Source organism: Lissotriton helveticus, chromosome 8, assembly GCF_964261635.1.
Source record: "Lissotriton helveticus chromosome 8, aLisHel1.1, whole genome shotgun sequence".
Lineage (NCBI taxonomy): Eukaryota > Metazoa > Chordata > Amphibia > Caudata > Salamandridae > Lissotriton > Lissotriton helveticus.
In genome coordinates, this window is record NC_136069.1 from 1255367098 (window position 1) to 1255390766 (window position 23669).

Consider the following 23669-nt stretch of genomic DNA (forward strand, 5'->3'; position numbering starts at 1 on the left):
TCCTAGTTCAGGCATACTAAACTCGTTTTTCCACCTTGTTCCCTGGGTCATATATAATTATAAGATGTTATAATCAAAATGCCCATTCTGGCCTATGGGAACAGGTAGCCTTGCAATAGTGAAAAACAAAATTGGCTGTAATTCACTATGAGGACATGCCACACACACCAGGGCATGTCCTACCTTTCACATACAATGCACCCTGCTCATAGGGGTGACTAACATGTAGAAAAGGGAAGGTTTAGGGACTGGCAAATGGGTGCACTTGCAAAGTCGACATGGCAGTCCCACACTGCACACAGGCTCTGCAATGGCAGGCCTAAGCCATATTTTACAAGCTTCTTTTGTGGGTGGCACAACCAGTGCTGCAAGCCGACCAGCAGCATTTGATTTACAGGCCCTGGGCACACATGGTGCACTTTACTAGGGTCTGATAAGTAAATAAAATAGTTAGTCATGAAGTCACTAATCCATTACAACAATTTACAATAGGGAGCACTTGCACTTTGATACTGAATAGCAGTGGCAAAGTGCCCAAAGCATCTAGAGCAGCAAAACCATAGCAAAAACACAGGAGGCTACAGCAAAAAATGGAAGGGAGACCCATGCCAATGGTGCCAGGTCAAACAATCAGTATGTGTATTTAATATTTTGGACCCAAAGAGGTTTCTTTGACAAAGCCCAAATGCTTCTTGTTACACCTATACCAGTACTAGCATCTATTACAATATTACATGAGTGTCTGATGGATACTTCTAACTTCAGATTCTGCACCTGTAGAACTATCCAAGGCGTCAGACTAGATCTGGAAACTTTAAAGCCCTCTTGTTGCCAGTAGAAGGTGCTGGGTACAAATGGACGCCGGAAGTGGTATTTGGTGATGTCATCAAAGCCATACAGTTTCCTTCCCAGCGTAACAATATCAGTTCCTTATTTCTGTGCCTTCAATGCGGATATGGAGCTTGCTCTCTCTGAGGAGTTTTCCTGTTTCAAACATTAAAAACAGGGCAGTACCATGTCTCCTCCTAAGAAATAGGGATTCAGATCCTGTAGGGATTGTGAGGAGCAGATCTCCATAACGAACCCTCATGCTGTTTGTCCTTGGTGCCTGAGGTTGGTCCACAACTCCAAGGCCTTTACTGCCTGTCAAAGCATGCACAGGAAGACCATGAAAGAGCTGCAGGCAAAGTTCTTTGTGGCCAGGACTAGGGATGACCGTCGACAAAACAGGTGCTTGAGACATCACTCCAGGTCCCCTTTATCTTCAAGGGCCAAAAGAAGGAACAAACATCATAACACTGTATGCTGATAATGTACTTTACCACTTGAAAGATGTAGGGCAGGACATGGAACTGGTGTTTGGGGAGCTGTATACATTTGAAGAAGTATTGAGTCTGTGGGTAAATAATTCAAAATCCTGTATGTTCCTGTTGGGAGTAAGTGTCATAAGGGGGAGAGTAAGCTATTCTTAATTTACACCTAAGCTGGGAGTGCGCATCGTTTCCGGGGGTCGAGGTTTACCACTCAGATGTTGACCTCATTGCAGGCAATCCATCTAGAGCAGTGTCAGGCGTTTTTGTATCAAGACCTTTCTGGAATCATTTGCTAATATTTGTAATGGGTAGAATAGCGCTGATAAAAATTATAGTGCTAATCCAATTTCTGTATTTTTTTGTATCTCCTCTCCTGTGTGTATCCAAGAGCTTTTTAGTGGGCTCAATGTAATATCTGACCTTATTTGGAGAAGAAAGAGACATAAATTGCCCCTGGTTGAGCTGTCGCTCCCCATGGCAGAAACCAGACTACATTCTCCTGAAATGGACTTATATTACGTTGGTGCACAACAGCAGTGGGTGTTGAGGTAGCTAGATAAATCTATGGAATAACAATATGTTCTCAAATTTCAGATAATCCCACAGCTCTGATGCACATGTTCACTTCTCATAAATGATACGAGAACTTCTCCATGATAGCCAGGGTTGCATCATATTGCTGGCACAGGGCTGTGGATGGTACAAACACAAGAATGCCTTGTGCACAGGATTTGCAACTGTGATCTTTGCCAATCTTTCACCGATTAACAGAGAGAGCTGACACAGGATTATGGTCATGAGTAGGTATACTCACCATGGTGGACCAGACAGAAAGGGATAAGATACACCCCTTTAGTATCTAACAGCAGATATATCCCATCCCCACTGAACAGATGCTGACATTTAACACACTATTGCATACATTCATAAAGACATGGTTCTTAATAACTGGCATCCTACACACACACATACTGTACGGACGGCACGGCTCACTCTGGGACAAGTAAGGGAAGCAGTAACATTAATGTCTTCAACTTTACTAGAAATCTTCAAAACTGATCTTAGGATGCTACGTAGCAAGTGGACAGAAGATATTGGGGATGAGTTTTCAGATAAAGCGTGGATACAGGTGATACCCAGAAACTCAAGATATTACTTGATACAAAGTAACATTTCCCGCTGCACCTACCAGAACCCTAGTCAGTTGCACAAGATATATGCCACAGAGTCAGTCATGTGCCTGAGATGTAGTCCTCATGCATATGTCTAGGAGGTGCCCCTTGCTGGATTCTCATTGGTCAGGAGAGTTGACCATCACAAACCTTATAGCAAACATGATGGTGACTGTAGAACACAGGTTTGGTATGTTGGGATTGTTGACGAGAACCATACATGAGAGGATGGCAAGTAAATGTGTTATTCTGCCTGTGATCTTGACCAAACAACAGATAGCAATATTGTAGAAGAACGACCAAGACCTTTGAACCCATCTATGGAGGTCAGAATCCTGCTGAAGCAAAGGGGACAAGCCGTTCTGTCAGAAAAACAAACAACAGAGGGAGGCAGAGCCTGCATCTTTGAATGAGACACATTTTTACTAAGCATAGCAAACAAAGATGTCACCAGATCCCCTTGAACCATACACCCACTCTCCCACTAATCCTCCCCTCCTCACCAAAAAGAAAAATACTATGGAGTCACTTGACAAGATCAGGCATTGATGTTCTCAGCTAAAAACTGAAATCTGAGTCATGTCATCATAAAGAACTGGGTGAAAACATGGGAAAAGAGATGGGACAAGTTTACAACTTATCCCAACCTCTAAGATCATGAACGATTGGAAGAATTAGATATAGCAAACTCTTTTTCAGTATGACCATCACCAGCATTGTATCTCAGTTTGCTTAGCACACTGAGGACATCTTGTTTGTCAGGATGTCAACTTGGCATGCTCTTCACAAAGTTTTTTTAAGTGTAATATTACACTTAGACAACTGGAAACGCAATAAATATGTTTAGCTCAAAAACTTTTCGTGAACTGGTACTAAGCTCATAACTGTTTACTTGAGATTTGTTTCAGATATTTCACTTTCCAATAAAATATAGGAACTACTGTATTTTTGAACTATGCAATATTATTTTATTACCTTTATTTTCCTTGTTTTTAAAAGTAATGCAATGGCAGTCTAATTCTCAAAATGGTTATCTAAAACACTGCTATAAAGTCACCCTCAAAAATGCTCTTAATCGTCCACAACTGTCAGAGGTTACCTTGGCATGTAGCTTTCAAACTGCAATCTGTTGGCTCAGACTGGATGGATGAATAGGTTTTTCTGATAGCTTTCTGAACTTGGACTGGGCTGTTTTCGGTGTCCCAATGTCTAAGGATGAATAATGCTACTAAACAAGTGGGTTTGACATTAGAATGCTCTCAACACAATGTGAAAATGCATACATACCTTTTTCCAGAACCATAACATTTATGGTTTGTTTTGTAGGAATAACTACTGTGCTGACCATGACAACAATCAACACTCATCTACGAGAGACACTGCCTAAAATTCCCTATGTGAAAGCCATTGACATGTATCTCATGGGATGCTTTGTATTTGTATTTTTGGCCTTACTCGAATATGCCTTTGTCAACTACATCTTTTTTGGGAGGGGCCCACAAATACAGAAGCGATTTGCAGAAAAGAGCTCTAGAGTGAACAATGATCGCTCAAAATATGACACCAATCAGGTAAGAGTTTTCTTTTTATATATATGTTCCACACTACCACATGCCAGGCCTACTTTTAACATATTTTTCGCTGTTTCTACTATGTAAAACCATTAAGCATTCTTTTAGATAGTCTCTTAAATCTAACTATATGGGGAAAGAATGTGTATATAATCTTCCTTGATCATTGTCTCAAACATTCAGAACAGTGGATTTCAGATAGTCTTTTTAATATGTTTCTTTGAAAAAATAGTAGAGCAAGTATACATTTGTCAAACCTCAGTTTTATGGCCTCATTTAGAGTTTAACTTACAGGGTAACAAATGTGGTGGAGTACCCTGTCTACCAAACTGATGGATGCCCTCTCTGTTTAAAGTCAAATGGACCATCATGTTGCCCTTGCTAGCTCTGCTGGCAGAAACTTGGCCCACTGTCCACCCTATTTAGAGTTGATTGTCTGATGTACTTTTGTTTCAGTTTGGAACTGCCAGAGATACCTTGGCAGTTACAAACAGAATAAAAATAGCCCTCAGTCCTCGGAGAAAATGCCAGGCTCTCAGGGCCTTTAGTATTTTGTAGTTCAAAACTAAATTTCAGCTTTGGAGGTTTTTTTTTTATACTAAAAAGTTTGCTGAGCAGCCACCTGAAACATGGCAGCTGCTCACCACTTTCTCAGTGTTGTCAGGGAGCTGCCATAGTAGTGGCTCCCCTGAAGGCACAGAGATCTCTACAGGGCCAGTGGAAATCTCCAAATATGGTGGACTGGAATCCAGTCTGGATTGTGGAGGTAATTACCTCCGCTACCCTGACATATGGTGGATTGCCTGCCATACTCTAAATAAGGCACTTCGTTTTTATTTTCTGTTAATTGAGCTTAAATGCGTTTTTGTTTCCTCAAATTCTGGCTATTTGTGCTCTAATTAATAATACCTGTTACACATGGTCCTCACTGCAGGGTCGCCCCAAATCTATTTGGATGTATGACATTACAACGCATGCTTTTACATCGCATGCCTTTACAACGCAAGTATTACAACGCAGTCCATTACAACGCATAGTGCTTTGGGGTGCTGGATAGTGAATAGTTTAATTTACTATTCCAACTCCAGTCCCCGTGGACACTAGGGAAGGTTATTGGATAGTAAATTAACCTATTCCCTATCCTATAGCGCCCCCCAGAGCAATGCGTTGTAATAGTTTGCGTTGTAATGGTTGCGTTGTAATTGCTCTGCGATGTAAAAGTTGCGTTGTAAAGGTTGTTTACCATCTATTTGCCTTCTCCACTTCTGTTTTACTGAATTCATTTTGTTCGTTTACAGACTCTAGCACTGTTTAGCAGTGGTAAAGTGCACCCAGTGCTTGTGCTCCCTCCCTAAAACATAGTCAAATTTGCTTACACCTGATTGGGATATCTAATTTTCTTATAAGTCCCTAGAAAAGTGGTACTATGTGTACCCAGGGCCTGTAAATTAAGTGCTACTAATGAGCCTGCTGGACTTATTAGGCCACCCACTTAAGTAGCCCCTAAAACATGCCCCAGACCTGCCATTGCAGCCTCTAAGGAGTTTTAAACTGCCAATTCGACTTGGCAATATAAACTCGTTGCCAGGCTTAAACCCTCCCTTTTATTGCATGTCACCCCTAAAGTACGCTGTACACTGCCCATATAGCCGGGTGCATTGTATTAAAAAAAGTTGGACATGTACTTTTATATTTTATGTGTCTTGGTAGTGAAACACTTACACATTCCTTTTTTCACTACTCTAAGGCCTGCCTCTCCCATTGGATAACATTGAGTTCCTTCTTACATTTAATAAGCTATAATTCTTGTATGGGTATAGGTAGGAAAGTCATGTTTGGTGTCTAAGGAATTGCATTTCAAACCCCTCTTTCAGGGTAAAGTCGGATGTTAAGTAACAATTCTTAAAAAGCCACGTTTTAGAAAATTGACAATTTCTTGTCCTAACCACTTAGTGCCTGCAGCCTGTTACCTGAGTCATGTGACTAGGTGTTGTTAGCAGTTTGCCTTTGCATATTCCTCCCAGCCAGCATCACAATAGAGGGACTGGGTGTTTGCAAGATGGGCCATCCTAACAGGATGCAGGGGCAAAGCTGTGCACAGCCCCACTTGCACGTCAAAGATGGTGACTCAGCTTACACCCAAAGAACTTCACAATAGCCTATTGTGACTCCAGACAGTCTGGAACCAGTGCAGTGAAGCAGGAAATTCCACACTTCAGTGGGGGGAGAACTCCAAAAGTTTATCCACTTCAAAGCTGGCTCCGAGTAAAAAACTAGGACCCTCAGACCCACTCTAGAGCTTACTTCTGGACCTGCAGAAGGACTCTGATAACTGCCTAGCTTCTTCTGGCTTGCTGTACAATTCAGAGGACTGCCCTGCTGCCTTAAGCCTGCCCTGTGCCCCCAGAGGACAGCCCTGCTGCTTCAGACCTGTTGTCCTACTTGAACCCAAGACTTCCAGAGTGACTCCAAGGGCTGGTTGCCTCCTGATCAGAGAGTCTGGGGCAGAAAAGGCTCCATTCATCTTGAACTCACACCGGGTCCCAGCTTGAGTGAGTCCTGACCCTCCAAGTAGTGCCCATCCAGTCTTGGACCCTTGGAAGTGGAGCTATAGGTGCCCAGATAGCCCTAACCCAAAATCTGGGATGTAGAAAGCTTTCTGCCAAAAAGTGCTCTGAGACAGACATGAGACCGGAACTTACCCTCTCATCGATCTGCCCATGGTGCTTTGCCAGTCGGCAGCTCCTACTACTATCTTTTCTGTAGCAGCAAATCCTTTACAGCCCTACTTCACAGAAATGGTATCTGGCCTTGTGGAGCCCTTTTTTTCTAAAGCCTGCAGCTTTATCCCACTAGAAATGTTTTACTTCCGTTAAAGAGACTAAGGGGCCCATTACGATGTCGGGCGGATTGCCCCCGCCAGGCTGGCAGGGGCAATCCGCCCGAGATCCACTCCCGAATACCCCCCGCCATATTAGTATGGCGGGGGGACCGCGGCGGACAGAAAGACCGTCTGCCGCTTTTCCGCCCAGGTCACCGCCAGCCATATTAGTATGGGCCAAATTGGATGCCTTTCCATGGAAAGGTATGCGGTCTTCACTCTGGGGGACCAGCAGGGGTGGGGGGTGCACACGGGGGTACTTGTGGTACCCCCAGCATTTGCATAAACAAAGCGGCAGGCACCGCGCGGTGCCTGCCGCTTTGTTTATGCAAATGCGCGCATTCATTTTTAACTTTGTGGCGGGCGGTGCAGTGAGCACCGCACGCCACAATGTTAAAAATGGGCAATGCGCCCCCCACTGTGCCGGGCGCATCCTAATGCAGACATCGGGACCCCCGCCCTTAAGGCGGGCGGTCCCGTTTTCCGCAAGGGTGGCAGGCGGGCAAAGCCCGCCCGCCATCCTAATGGGGCCATAAGTCTGAAGGAAGAAATATTCATTGCGACTTCGTCCAACGGCTCCCTTCCGATGACACATCCTCCTCAGATACAGTCAGCTACCTTGCCCTGCTGAACTTTACCTTCTTAGACATTTGTTTCCAAAAATTCTTCTAAGTTGGAAGGTAAGCAGAGACTGCGCCCAATACACTTTGTGTTCTGTTCTCCATTGCGGTTGGCCATAACTTTTAACTTTACCCTCGCCTCTTGCGGCTAAATGTCCATGCTTGGTGCTTTGATCTTTTAGACAGTATTTTTAACCTTAAACTTTAAAGATTGATAACTCCAGTTCTATTAATTGGATTTTTGTCATTTTGGTGTCAAATAGTTTTTTAGAATTTACTCTATATTTATAAATTGGTGTGTGATTTTGCTTGTGTTGTATTTTTACTTTATTACTATTTAAGTGCTGCAATAAATACTTTACATATTGCCTGAGTTAAGCCTGGCTGCTTTTGTGCCTGGCCTGTCAGTTCAGACTGGTCTGTTCTGAATGGAGCAGGCTCAAAGCTGATTTGCACTTAGCTAGGTCCAAACTGAGGTGGCATGATGGGTGGAAAATGATAGATTGGAATGTGGCCTGAGCATTGGGACTTTTCATGGCCCCACAACAGCCGCACTCTGCCTTTCGTTCCTTCTGTAGATATGGTAGCCCGCATCATTTTAACCCAAGACACCACACCCAACAGACTACAGTTCTTTCATGGCTGAAAACGCAATTCCTTCAGACCTTGTGGGAACAAAGGTCAGTGGTATACCCAGTCAACCACCCCACCCCCCCTGGCAACCACAGCTTTGAAGCCTTTTTAATATGTCCTCACAACTCCATGGACAGCCAGTTAGTGACAGGATCTGGCACCACCTGTCCCAATGACAAACAATGACTTCAGACAAATGGATGGTCTAGATTGTTCAGCGAGGTTATACCCGTCCTTGCCACTGTCCTCAGATCAACTGACGCAGGACTAGCTTTCACTCTTGCAACACGAAATGCAGCCTCTTTTGACCAAAGTAGCCATTGAGAGGATGCCAACGTTAGAAGTAGTTTGTGGTTGTTACTTCTGCTGCGTTCTGGTGCGAAGTAAGAAGGAGGCTTGCATCCTATTCTAGACCTACACCCTCTAAACTACTTCCTGAAAAAGAAGGAATCCTGAATGCTTACTCGAGCTTAGGTCCTGTCTGCCCTAGATCCCGGAGACTACATGGTAGCGCTGGACTTACAGGACACATACTTTCATATCCCTGTCCTGCCAGCCCATAGATGCTGTTTGCAGTTCATGGTGGGCCATGAGCATTTCCAGATATCTGTGCTCCCCTTTGACCTTACCAGAGCCCTTCGGGTGTTCATGTACATGATGGGGTGGTCACAGCCCATTTTCGAAGGTTAGGGGGTTCCAGTCTTTCCCACCTCGACAACTGTCTGCTTGAGGCAGGTTCACCCCAGGTGGTTGGTAAAAACCTCCAGGCTACGGAGGACCACCTTCATTCATTGGGTTTATCTTTCAGCGAACAAAACCCACACCTGACTCGCTCTTAAATGCTACTTTTAATCTGAGCTATTCTGGACAAAGTGTAATTTTGTGGTTATCCTTTGAAGGAGTGGCCCGATTAGGGTCACCCCGGGTCACTCATGACCACCTCTCAGCCTTCCATACCAAATGAAGAATCAGTCAGGCAGCAGAGAATACAAACCAATATCTGTTTATTCAGTCACACTTGGAGTGGAGCCCAGTCTGCCCAGTCGCTTAGGAGTGCTGCAGTGGGCAAGCATAAAGATACATTATGTACATTTCAGGAACAACGAAGGCACGCCCACAATGGAATTTCCCAGGCAGATGCAGCAAAACAGTGAAGTACAAAAATTAAGTTTTGATTCTGAGACCAGGCATACACTATCGACTATCCAAGGTCGCTGCCTGTGCCCGCCACTAGACAAGGGGGAGAAGGCCTCTATCTAGAGGGAAAGGTATGTGCTAATAAGAACAGTGAACATACAAGCGCTCCTTCTCAGGAATGGCGCCTAGGATTTGGAACTCACTCCCTCCCGAAACCAGGCTTATCTCTTCCACTACACTCTTTAAAAAAGAAGTAAAAGCTATCCTCATGGCTAAATACACTTGAACTATTATCTCGAACTCTGTTAACACCCTGCACCGATCTGTACTACTTGTTTGACCCATTTACTTATCTGTATGAGTTGTCTTATTACTCACGTGATGGGCTTTGTAGCCACATATTTGTACTGTGTGATCTACTGATTTATTTGTTTGAATATGTTCCCTCATGTATGTTCAAAAAGGAAAGCAACAGTGGTGGATTCCCACAAGAACAGCACCTAGTCAAATATTCTCCAAGAAATATCTTCCTTTTGGGCCCCCCCTCTAATACATGGGGCAATCTGTGTGCACACTTCAAAAAACACCCACTGTCACAGTGTAGGTTCAAAAACATGAACTATAGAAAGATTTGAGAAAAGGCCAAGGTGCACCACTTCAACATTTAAAGGAACTAATATATTCCATACGGTAAACAGTAATGATCACATCAAAGAAGTTTTTCTTCTTATAATCTTGAGAGTTCTTTATTTAGTTCAGATAGTAAAAGATGTACAGGATCTACAGCCGACGCGTTTCGTCCACAAGGGACTTCTTCAGGGCTGTTTACAAAACAAAACACAATATACAAGACATACAATTAAAACGTTTTGAAGTTAAAAAATATTCTTTCTTTAAAAATCAGCGACTACGCTAATACAGAGAGTGCCAGGCTTCATTAACAGTACTTAACAAGATTTAATAAAGATCAGATCCTAAATTCCTCATGCCAACAAGTAAGGGTATACCTAAAGCTGACTTGATTATCTTAGACAGAATAATTGTTAACATATTATCACGAGCAAGAGAACCACACACATTTAATAAACCCTTCTATCTGGATTACATTTAGTGGACTTTTCTATTTGGTTTGAAAGTGGTATCAAGTTGCATTATACTCTTTTCATTTGTAATCTTGTTGTCTTTCACCATTTGTAAAGAAAAATGTAGTACTTTTTATTATATATATTTCTGTTTCTCCCTCTCTCATGACAACATGATGCTAAAATCAGCATCTCGTTCTCCATATATTTGATTACCACTTTAAACTTGAATTCATAATTCTCTTCTCGTTAGTGATACCTTGAAGCTAGACTCTGTATCTCCTTCTCCGTATATTTGATTACCACTTTACCCTCGAAATCGCAATTCCCCTCCGGGATCTCAAAAACGGCGGCCCAAAGTTAAGAGAAAGGCAAGAAAATGACAGAGACTACCCAGGGTGTGTTATGCACAAAAATAAGAAAAAGGGAAGAGCAATCCTAATGGTTGGTCCAAGATGGCCGACTGGTAGGAGCTCTCCGCCGGAGCTCCCAGTGCTAGGGATCCCTCTCATGGGTTTATCCCGGATAGCACTCGTCGTCATAGGGAAAATATAAGTAACTGGAACTTGACAAGTAACTGGATGAATAACGAGTAACTGGACTAAAAAGGAGCGTGATATCACATACCTGCAATCCTGGCGACTGGACCCCTGCAACTCTCACAAGAGCATCGGAGCTGTCGGCGGAGCCCTGGTCGGTGGGAGAGAGCCTGCTGCGGATGCAGACGTGATTATACGACGTGAAGGACTGCCTGTCAGCGCCGGCCACCATGAGACTACATACCGGGGCTGCAGCTGCCAACGTACAGCCCGGGGACTAAGGAGAAGCGCCGCCTGCTGCCTGCCTTCGCCTGTGAACACCGGTCGCGAGGCGGGCGCCTGGAGTCTGCCTACCGGGACTGCAGCTGCCATCGTGCAGCCCGGGGTCTGATGAGAAGCGCAGCCTGCTGCCTGATATTGCCCGAGAACACCGGGCTGCGGAGTGGACGCCCGGAGAGTGCCTGACGGGAGGGCATGCTTGGCGCCTGGAGTCTGAAGGCGAGGTGAGGCGCTGCTTGCTGCTGGGCGCTGGGTCGCTGAGCGGAGCGACTAGGAACCTCCGTCCAGCTGGGAGTCCCGGCGCTGGGATGGGTGTGCGCTGATGAGCCGTGCCTCCCACCGGACTGTCCCCTGCTGGGAAGATCGGGGTCTGATATCTCGTGCGGCACCCTCCCTCCTCTCGCCGGACTGCAAGCAGGCACTGGAGCTGGCTGGGAGGCTAGCGAGCTGGGGCGGGTTGCTGCCGCGAGACGCCTAAGCCCCATCCCCTGACAACTCACGCGGCGCTGCAATCTGCTGATACTGACAACGCGAACCTGCGGACCACCAGCTGCTACTGAGACCCGGGGAGCAGACCTGCAAAGGCGGGGTCGCGCTGGCAAGAAATGGATAAACAGCGCAGATGGGCACTTTCAGGCAAGATCCCTGATGTCTGCAAAACGCTGCTATTAACCTCATAACTGCTGTGCAGAAACAACATAAAAGCGCAAAGACTTTGCAACCCTGCAACATCTTAACTATGTTCCTTGTCTCCACCGCCAATAAATGCCTCACTTTGCGCCACTTTGCGGGCAACATCATAACTCAGACTAAGAAGTTCTTCAAGAAGGTATTGTACATTTTTGCCTTCCTCCCTTTGTTCAAAATGGCTGGGGCCATAAAGCTGTACTAATAAATCTCCCTCCTTTACCTTCGACGCCCACAAGGCTCCCCAGCTTGACTCCTCCACACAAGACAAGACCACCAAAACAGAGATAAGACTCCCTCCTAACAAGTGAGTGCTGGGCTTGCACAAATAGAAACTGAAATAGCCCTTCCTTGGTCCTAAAGCAATAACAACTGACAGAGGACTATCAGATATATCCCCCCCTATTTGGCGGCCATATTTGACTATTATTTCACCTTCTTCGGCGGCCATCATGGACTAGCCACTCTCACTGCCCAGTGCACAGGTCATAAGAACTGACTATCTACATAGCTCTGCATCTAAGCTCTGTAATTAAGTTCCTGCCTTGTATTGCAGTATTGGATCTGTTATTTTATTTTAGTTTATCTCTCTATTTTGTTTTCTACTCTAGTATACACATTTGTTGTACTTATACTTGTTATATTGACTTGTGGCAAGCTGCACATATCTCACCTCTATCCCCATCACCCACTGTCCGCTGCGGCAAGCTGCACTTATCTCACCTCTACCCCCTTCATTCACTGTCCGCTACCGCATTTATTTATTTGTTGGGTTTTCGATGTAAGCTACCTCACGATATTGCACTGACTATTACTACCTCATACACCTCGCTCTGTCATGTAAACTGCACCCAGCCACTTTCTACGCCTAGACTACACTGCTGTTACATCGTAAATGCTAATATGTAACTTGGCTTCCACCTAATCGGTCCTACCTTTCATAGTTGGCTACACGGTGTAAACTGACTGCTTCCTCGTACATAGGACACATTTGGTAAGCTGCACCTACGCACTGTCTGTTCGGGGATCACACTGACTTCTACCTCTTATACTTCTGATCACTCACTGGTGTCCCCCACGGCCCTATAACTAGCGGACGACAGCTTGTACTACCGTCCCATTTCCTACACCTATCGCCACAGCCTCTCTAAAATGGAGCTCAGCGGCAAGCACACTTTTAGAATTAACTACCCCCCCACTCCTCTCTCCAAAAATGCCACTAAGCGTTTTAAACACAACTTCTTGAGGTCGCACCCTGAAACACCCTTTGCCGACACCTACTTCTCACCGTGCAATGGAGCCCTGAATACCGATATCATCTTCCACACCGCACGCAGAGCCCAATGGAGAAAAACTTTCCTATCCCTACTCACAGTCTCCACCACCAGGAAAACACCTCATGGCCTAATTCTCACCATCACACCTTCCCACCTCTTCCCTGGCAGGTCTACCATTACTATATACAATAACGGGATTGTCCTAATCCAATCCGCAGACAAGCACCTGGAATTACTAGACAACCTGCTCCCCAAGTTCAAAGAGCACCTTTCCAAGCTGCTGACCCCCACCCAGAACTCCGTCAGCACTATCTCCCCTGACGTCGCAGCCACCACCTACCACACCTCTACCCCCAGCACCCTAGTAAATGGCCCACCTGCTGTTAACGCCCCCCACTCCCCAAAGACAGTCACAATTATCTCCACTGCACATACTAGCAGCCCCTCTAACATGACCCTGCTTACCCCCACCCATACCCCCTCCATCCCTCTCCCCCCGGACAGAGCATCCCCCACCCACAACACACCACCATCTGAACAAGCCACAGCCCAATGTTTATCCTCCCAACCCCCCACCCACAACACACCACCATCTGAACAAGCCACCGCCCAAAGTTTATCCACCCCCCCATCCCAGCCCCCTCATGACAGACACCTCTCCCTCCCCATCTCCCTCCCCACTCCCAACCACGAATCTCTCACACCTGACACAACAACTCCCACCCACAACACGCCTACATATGCACACACCATCACTCGGAGTTTATCCACCTATCCCCCCCATCCCCCCCACGGCAGACACCTCTCCCGTCTCTGCTCCCTCCCCACTCCCACTCACAACGCTACCGCCCTCCCAACAAACGATACAGAACATACCTCCTCCCTCACCTTAGCTTCCCCCTCTCTCCCACCTCCTATTCTCAGCCCTCACTACCCTCCTGTCTCCCCCACCGTCTTCAGCCTCCACTCACTCTTCTACTCACCGGCACCGTCTTCCACTGAAGTCACTACCTATGCTCCCCACCCACCGCCTGTCTCACCTACATCACCCACACCCCTCGCCCACAAACACGTTCACACTTTGAATACCATCCCACCCTTTAGCACCGCTAAACCCCTCAACAAAGCCAGTATACCCCCCCCCCTGATACCCTGCCTGCCCCCCAGATCACCATTCAATCACTCACCAACGGCCCTCTCCACCAACACCTTCCCCAATGACCCCCCTGACCTGACTTTATCCACCCTCCAACAAGTCAAAGAGGAAATCTTACAAATCAAAAAAGAAGTCCACGCTATCAAAGACCTCCTCTCCTCACAGCCCAGTCTACCTCGCACCATCCCACTACCCTACAAACGACGCACCCTCCCTACATACCCTCGCCCCCGACGACACAAGCAATGGCCTACTATCCCCGTTCGCAATAACTCCCACCGCCCCCGTCGTGCTCTCAACCCCTTGTCGGACCGCGACCTATGCTCTCTCCTTCACTCTTATGGCCCAGGTCCGGTAAAAGACTTTTCCAACTCACACATCACCATACCCACAATTCTTACAAACACTCGGAGGCTCCCAACACTCAACAACAGAGGCTCCGTCCCTAACAACCTCAGAAAAGTTCACCTCACATTAGATACCTCGACCACCCTACTCTCTCCCAAACTCAAATGCATCCTACTAAACTGCAGATCGGCCCAGAGACATTCCTCCGACATCGCGGATCTCGTCTCAGAAAGGGATCTGGACCTAGCCATTCTAACGGAAACGTGGCTCACTGAAGCCTCTACCCCGATTATGGACATACTAGTCCCCCCCAATTATCACATCATTAGGCTGGACAGGTCTCCTGGCAAGACGGGCGGGGGAATTGCATGCATCTTTAGGAGCAACCTCTCCGTTACTCAAGTCACCTCCCCGTCCCTTTCCTCCTGTGAACTCCTCTGCCTCGACATCACCAGTGAGGGCAAACAAGTCTGTGCTTTACATCTCATCTATCACCCGCCTGGTGACAATCTCATATTCTCCCAACAACTCATGGACATGATCACTTCCAATGCCGGTCGGCAGACCACTCAAGTCTACCTGGGGGACTTCAATCTCCACTGGAACGATCAGAAAGACACCGTGGTGAATAGCCTCAAATCGTTCCTTAATGCGCTTGACCTCAGCCAATTATGCGATAAACCAACACACGACAAAGGCGCGATTCTCGATCTCATCATTGCCAAAGAGAACGCTATTCAACTGGAGGCGATTCTACCCTGTGATTGGTCAGATCACCACATTATCACCTTCTTTATCAACGAAAAAGTTAAACCTAACCCTACTCAACCAATCAAATCCAAAATATGGAAAAGGGATCTGAAGAATCTTAACCCCTCAACCCTACCACCCCACATCGGCAACCTCCTCCTTCCCCCTTCAGGTGCCTCAGATGTTCAATCACTAACTGACCACTACCTTGACTCTATGAATACAATAGTCAATGAAGTCGCCCCTTTGCAACTGAAGAGAGTCTCCACCAAAATCTCTAACCCCTGGTATGATGACAGACTCAATGATGAGAGGCGTAATATGCGAATGGCAGAGCGCACCTGGAGATCGGACCCTTCAGCACTGCATCTCAAAAAGCTTAAGAACAAGAGAAATGTCTACTTTAGGAATATAAAGCGCACAAAGTCGGACTTCTTCAGCCGCCAGTTGGACCAAGCGAAGAACAGGCCAAGAAAACTGTTCGAGCTAATCCAGACCCAAACAAAGGCACAACCCACACAATCAAACAGCACAACAAATGGCACCCCACACTGTGAAGCCTTCTCTGCTTTCTTTAAACTAAAGACTGACAACATAAGAAATGACCTCATCATGGATGTAAGCCGATACCCCAACCACACCAGAATGGCAGACACTCAACCTAAAAACAAGGCATCCTGGCAGTACTTCGATACCTATTCGGAAGAAGCAATACACAAACTGCTCTGCACCTTGAAGCCCTCTAATCACCTCACAGACCCTCTACCTGCTAATGCTGTAAAAGACTTTCCCCCCTTGCTCCTCCCTCTCTGGACCAAGATCATCAACAGCTCTTTGCAGCAAGGCCACATTCCAGACTCCCTTAAGGTGGGGCAAGTCACGCCTATACTCAAGAAACCTACTGCTGATCCGTCTGACCTAAACAACTATCGGCCCATCACCAATATCCCCACCCTGGCCAAACTGCTGGAGAAATGTGTCCAACTCCAACTAACAAAACACATTGATCAATTTGACCTCCTCAACCCTCATCAATCAGGTTTCAGAGCGAAACATAGCACGGAAACAGCTATGACACACATAATTGATGACGCCCTCCAAATTCTGGATCGCAATGAGTCCTGCCTCCTCATCCTTCTTGACCTCTCGTCAGCATTTGACACGGTCAAACATGAGAACTTGCTGGAGCTGCTAAATACTCGAATGGGGCTATCGGGAACTGTTCTCAAGTGGTTTTCGTCCTTCCTTCACAATCGGTCTCAGAGGTTCAAGATCGACAATGTGCTATCTACACCTATGCCTGCAGATCTAGGTGTGCCACAAGGATCCACCCTCTCCCCTACACTGTTCAACCTCGTTATGGAACCGCTCGCTACCTTGCTGCAAGCATCCAATGTTCAATTCCATATGTACGCCGACGACACACAACTCTATCTAAAGTTACAATCCCCGGAAGATATCAAACATCTGAATTCCACGCTTATTAACACCCAATCTTGGCTGGCCAATAATCACCTCAAACTAAACGCGCTGAAAACTGAGTTCCTACTCATCTCACCCCCGGCGAAAACGTCCTCCACCCAAACCTGGCTCAACAACCTAACAGCACTCAATGTCCAACCTACCATCGTGGACTCGGCGAAATCCCTAGGCATCACACTCGACGCCAAGCTCAACATGCAGCAGCACGTCAGCAAAGCCACTAAAGCAGCCAATTTCCAAATTAACACACTGAGGAAAATTAAACCCTTCCTCCCGGCCAAAGACTTCCAAACTGCTGTACAAGCTTTAGTCATCCCTCGAATTGACTACGGAATTGCGGCCCTCAGCGGTCTCCCGCTATCCACAACAGCACCCTTAAGAGCCTCCCTGAACGCTGCCGCGAGACTCATTACTGGCTCTAGAAAGCATTCCCACATATCCCCAGACTTAAAGTCTCTAAAATGGCTGCCTTTTGAAGCCAGAATACAGCTAAAAATTGCAGTTATGACACACGCGGCCGTGCACCACAAGGCACCCAACTACCTCGCTCAAAAGCTGTCTATATCAGGAGGCTCGAGAACCAATAGGAGCACAAAAAATCTACTCCTGAAACCTCGTAGATTCCGGAAAGCGAAAACTTACAAGCGCTCCTTCTCAGGAATGGCACCCAGGATCTGGAATGCGCTCCCGCCTGAAACCAGGCTGATCTCCTCCACGGCACTCTTCAAGAAAGAGGTGAAAACCATCCTTCTGGCCAAGATCTCCTGATCGCCATAGATGTTGGTTCAGAGACTCCGCATTGTATCACTGCTCACCCTATCCCTTGGCACTACACTTTACCTGTAGAGTGGCACTCCTACGCTACTCTCTTACTATCGACCAAGATATGATACACGTTGGTTTACTGATCCACCTGAACACCTCTGTATTGGGATCAATGACTTGTACTGTCCTATATTACTTCCCTACCTGATTGTATATGGATTGGTTTTATGTATGCTTTTTATTATCCATGTTATTACCATCTTATTGTTATTGTTATTGTCACCGTGTTATTGTTGCTTTACCCATGTTATCACCATGTTATTGACTTTTATACTGTTCCCAGTATCTCTGTTGACTCCTACTGCCCCTATATTGTCTTTGTGAAGCGCTCTGATATCTGTAAGGATCCTGTTCGCGCTATATAAAACTTTGAATAAATAAAATAAATAAATACCAGGATAGTCAATGGCGATGATGTCCCTGGTTCCTGGACCGTTGATAAGGGATGTATGAATAAGCCAGAATGGTTATTTTTAATCATCCGATAGTATCTAAAAGTAATCAATGAGAGTGCATTTTGATGAGAAACAATGGCTTAGGAATAAGAAAAGAAGCCACATGTGAGCACATTCATAATCGGCCAATAGAAAATCTATTGGCTTGGGTGAAGTTGAAAACTTTCCACCTACCATGTCTATATAGACATCCATCCAAATGGATAAACGGCGTTAGAGATTCAACTGCAATCAAATCCCACCAATGATGTCAGGTGTTCAAATATCTTGTGTACAAGCCACCTATAGGATAGACACAAGAAGTCAGGGAAACCACTAATAGCTAGTGGAAAGAAACCGGCATTTTCCGGATTTGAAGGAGAGCATGCTGGGTGTAACACTATGTATCAGAAAACAAGGACCCGTCACTTACATCCAAAAATGAGGACAATAATCCAATATTAGTGGAACCAGGGTAGAAAGGTAATGGGGACCTCCGTGTATTATCTATAAGAAACAGAGACATGGATAATATGAGCATCATTAGAGTCTGCATGTAAGAGTCCGGGACCTGTTTTGCATCACTGGGCCAACCATGTTAGGCAAACTATTATGTTGCAAACCAACTATGGTCAATATGATGCAAACCAACTATGGTCAATATGATCATCTTTAGGGTCTACATGTAAAGAACAGGGACCTGACTTGCATCCCTAGGCCAACTATGTTTTGGCGAGCTATTATATGGCAAATCAACTGTGGCCTAACACTACATTCCACAAATAGTTTTCCCCAACCAAAGTGAATATCTTACCTACTAATATCCTCTTTTTATAAGCGGAAGAATATATAAAACCTCTATTGCCAAGCAGCTCTAAGAGAAGAAAGAGAAAGAAAGGGAGTAGTTAAAATTAAGCCTCTAAGTTTTTATAATGGAAAAGAGAAATAGCCCAATTCGATATTTCCCCAAAATTAATAGTTGGAAATAGAAATTCTAAAGTTTCCAAATCCATTCTATAAGGGGTTCCCCTTTACCTTGGTAAAGCGTGCTACAGCATCCCCTGGTTCCTGTGTGGCTCAAAACGATAGCATGAGAAACCACGTCCCCCTCCGTCAAGTACCGGCAGAATAATGGCATTCATTGTTCTGTTTTTATACCTGGGAAGGGTATTGCTAATTGTGTACACCTGATTGCAATCCGCTAGTTAACCTCGGCGGTGACTATGGTAGCCATCTTGCTAAAGTATCAAGTTCATGTTAAATCCCCAAAAGAAGTTATGCGGCCGCCATGTTGTGTATGGAAACCAGTAACGATGAGCGATAGAGGCAGTATTTGTTATTCTTGTCTAGGATCGAAGATATACATGAGAAAGAGCCCCCTAAAAATAACAGCCTCTTTACCATGTCATGTCTAAAGAAAGAAATGTTCGTAACGTCAATCCCCTATAATATGTAAAACCGCGGCGGTCATGTTTGTTTGGGCAAAGGTGTTTGTTGAAAGCGTGAAGAAACCGATTATTCTTCCAAGTCAATATACTTTGGAGGAAAACGTATATAAAGAAATCTTCTTTTTAGGGGTACATTTATCGTTCTAACAAATAAAAATATGTCCCTTGATTTCAATCCGCTAGTTAACTTGGGCGGTGACTATGGTGGCCATTTTGATAAAGTGTCGGGTTCGTGTTAAATCCCCAAACGAAGTTATACGGCCGCCATGTTATATATGAAGGCAAGTAACGTTAAACGATAGAGGCAGTATTTATTATTCCTGCCTAAGATCTAAGATATATATGCGAAGGAGCCCCTTAAAAATAATAACCTCTTTACCATGTTATGTCAAAAGAAAAGAGATGTTTGTAGCGCCAATCCCCCATGATATGTGAAACCGCGGCGGCCATGTTTGTTTAGGCCAAAATGTTAATTGAAAATGATATGTCCCTTGCTGCATTCATCAAACCGTGTCTGTATTACGACGGCCATTTTTGTTTGGGACGATGTTTATAATATGAACACCACGGCGGAAAAGAGCCCTATTAAGAGCTTTAGTGCCCTTGTCCTAAATATAAATTACACAGCCAAATGTCTACTAACATTCGCTTTTAGAGTCAAAATGGACATCCTATTAAAAAATGTCCATATAATGGTAATACAAATATGTGAGAACAACATGCTTCAGATAAATTTTCAAACACCTGTCTCAAACAAGAAAACATATTTTTACAAATATTCAACTTGCACGTGATGCAATATCTATACACATCTATGTCTCATCACACTTTTGGTTACATTATCAATCGTAGGTCGCCATTAATGGAAGGCATATCTGTCTCATCTTAAATAAAGTTCAAATTTTAGAAAAGCACTGTTCTTCACACATCTTCTTTTCTATTAAACAAAGAGTTTTAAGCTACTGAGTTGATCACATGATGCAATATCTTTACACATCTATGCCTCATCACACTTTTGATTACATTATCAATAATTGGTCTCCATTAATGGGAAGCATATCTGTCTCATCTTAAACAAAATTCAAATTTTTGAAAAGCATTGTTCTTCACACACATTCTTTTCTATTAAACATAGAGTTTAAAGCTACTGAGTTGATCACATTGTGGGACCTATGTAGTGAGATAGTGCATTTCATCGTCATAATTATGTCCGAGTTCAACACTTCTCATTCTACAAATCCACTCTGCTTCACGTTTTCTTAAAGCAAGAGTCCGGTCACCACCTCGAGGGTTCAGGGGGACATGATCTATCCCCATGAACCATAGTGTGTCCTCTGGCTTGTGTTTGTCCTGCATGTGGAATGTCATCGCATATTTGTGGTCATTATTACGATGAGCCCTAACATGTTCCTGGATCCTTTGTTTCAGAGGGCGTTTTGTGCTGCCCACATAAATCTTCTCACATGGGCATCCTAAGATATATTCTACATAGCTTGTATTGCAGTTTATAAGGTGCTTGATTTTATGTGTTTTCTTTGTGTTAAAACTGAAAGTTTTCGTTTTGTCCCTTCCCAAACTGCATACATTACAGCTTCTGCAAGTAAAGAAGCCTACAGTTTTGGGTGGAAGCCAACATGGTTTCTGTTTTTCATTAGTCACCAAGCTGGGACATAGTATGTTTTTCAAATTAAGACCTCGTCTGTAGATGACTTTAGGTTTGGATGGAAGGTCATTTTTGATACTCGGGATTTCTGTCAGAAGATGCCAATGTTTCCTAAGGGTGTTGTAAACCCTACTGTTTTCATCTGTGTATTTCGTAGAGAAAGCAAAAGGAAATTTGTTGTTTTCTCTTGGAGCCCTGTTTTCCAATGTACTTTCCCTAGTAACTTTAGCTACTCTTTCCTTTGCTTTGTTAAGTATTTTCTGAGGATAACCTCTTTGACAGAAGCGTTCCTCGGTCTCCTTGATATTTGTCTGAAAATTGTCCTCAGTGCTGCAGTTTCTTCGCATCCGTAACATCTCGTCATATGGTATGTTGTTGATCACATGGCGAGGGTGAGAACTTTTAAAATGCAAAGTGCTGTTACATGCAGTCGTCTTTCTATGTGTTTTACTATTGATCATGTTGTTCTCAATAAAAAAGGTGATGTCCAGGAAGTCGATTTGTTGTCTACTGTACTCTATGGTAAGTTTCACATTGTATGGGTTATCATTCAGGAAATCGAAGTATGCCATCAACTCCGGGGCAGGTCCATTCCACAACATGATCACGTCGTCAATGTACCTGCCCCAGAAAATAACATAGTCAGACCACCTTGCCGAGTGACGGCCCCAGGCATGCTCCCGCTCGAACCAGCCCATGAATAGGCCAGCGTAGGCGGGAGCAAACCTAGACCCCATCGCCGTCCCCTGTATTTGTTGAAACCATGTTGAATCATGGAGGAAAAAGTTTTTGGACAATATGATTTCCGTCATCTCCATGAGTACTTCATTGTGTAATCTGTGGTCTGCAGTCCTCTGTCCTAAAAAAAAGGCTAGAGCTCTCATCCCAAATTCCTTTTTGATACACGTATATAAACTTGTTACGTCCATTGTTACAAAGAGCATATTTTCAGACCATGTCAGATTTTGAAATTTTGATAGAATATCCTTGGAGTCCCTAATGTAAGCTGGTAGATTCTGAACAAAGGGTTGTATGTACGTATCGACATATTCTGACAACCTTTCTGTAGGGGAATTGATGCCTGCTATAATGGGTCGGCCCGGTGGAAAGGGGCCGCCCTTATGGATCTTTGGAAGAATATATATGCACGGCGAGCTTGGCGCAGTTATAGCCAGGTACCTATGTTCTTCCTCGCTTATCAAACCTGTTTCCCGCCAATCTGACAGTCTCAAGTTTATATGGGCCGTAAGGTTGCCTACTGGATTTTCCACTAGTTTTTTGTAGCAGTCAGTGTCCGATAATTGACGTTCGATTTCACTCATATAGTCAGATTTTCTCATAAGGACAATATTGCCCCCCTTATCCGCTTCACGGATGACTATAGAGTTGTCCGACCTCAAGTTTTTTAGGGCAGTTAGTTCCTGTGGTGTGAGATTTTGATTTTTACCATTTCGTTTGATTGGATTATCTATCAATTTGTGGAATCCTGCAGTGACTCTTTTTTTAAAAATGTCTATGTTGGAGTGGGTGCCTACAGGTACAAAATTAGATCTTGGTTTTAGACCACTGGATTCGCTCACATCTTCCAACACACCCAACTCATTACAAATATCATCCGTGTCAATAGAAGTTTCAAGTTCAATCGTTATTAATGATTGTAACAAATTTATTTCGTTCACAGTGTAAGGGGTCACAGTGTTTACATCATTACATGAGCCAATTTTCTTAACAGGGTTTCTAGCAAAATGGTCCTTTAATTTCAAAGTGCGGACAAAATTACATAAATCCACCATTATGCCAATGTCATCCCCTGTTTGATTCGGACAAAAACCCAATCCCTTTTCAAGAACCGACTTTTCATCATTTGAAAGACACTTATCTGAGAGGTTCACAATGATGGACTCTTTTATGTTTCCTCTTTCCTTTTCAATCTCAATGTTATTATCTCCTAGTTCTTGTTGGACCTTGTCCTCTTTGCAACCGTTTCCGCATTTGAGTTCTTGCCTCTGTTTGCATCTCTTCCAACTGCGTTCCCTCATGTACCCCTCTATGTAAAGCGCTCTGATATCTGCGAAGATCTTGTTCGCGCTATATAAAACTTTGAAAATAAAAATAGAAAATAAAAATAAAACCTAACCTTGGAGAAAACAGAACCTAACAGAGGCCTTTTCTCAGAAATAGCAGAGTATACGTTTAGATTATAACACAAAATGGTGCCGGCATAGAAAATGGCGCAGCGAATGCCAAACATACATAGAACAATTCATAAACATGAATTTTCTATTCTAACAGACCCTCCTTTTAGCATGAGTGTAACATTTTCTAATAATAGCAAAGAACATATAAATCAATAAATCATAGGTGAACTTCTT

General features: G+C 44.5%; 1 protein-coding gene across 2 annotated transcripts in view; it reads left to right on the forward strand.

The window, feature by feature from the left end:
* The window catches only part of GABRB3 (gamma-aminobutyric acid type A receptor subunit beta3), a 968583-nt gene that overhangs the window by 919450 nt on the left and 25464 nt on the right, over window positions 1-23669 (forward strand). For both annotated transcript variants that reach the window (XM_078658235.1, XM_078658236.1), the window contains one exon: window positions 3812-4056. In XM_078658235.1, coding sequence (XP_078514361.1) covers window positions 3812-4056 — 245 coding nt within the window. The remainder of the gene's footprint in view (window positions 1-3811; window positions 4057-23669) is intronic.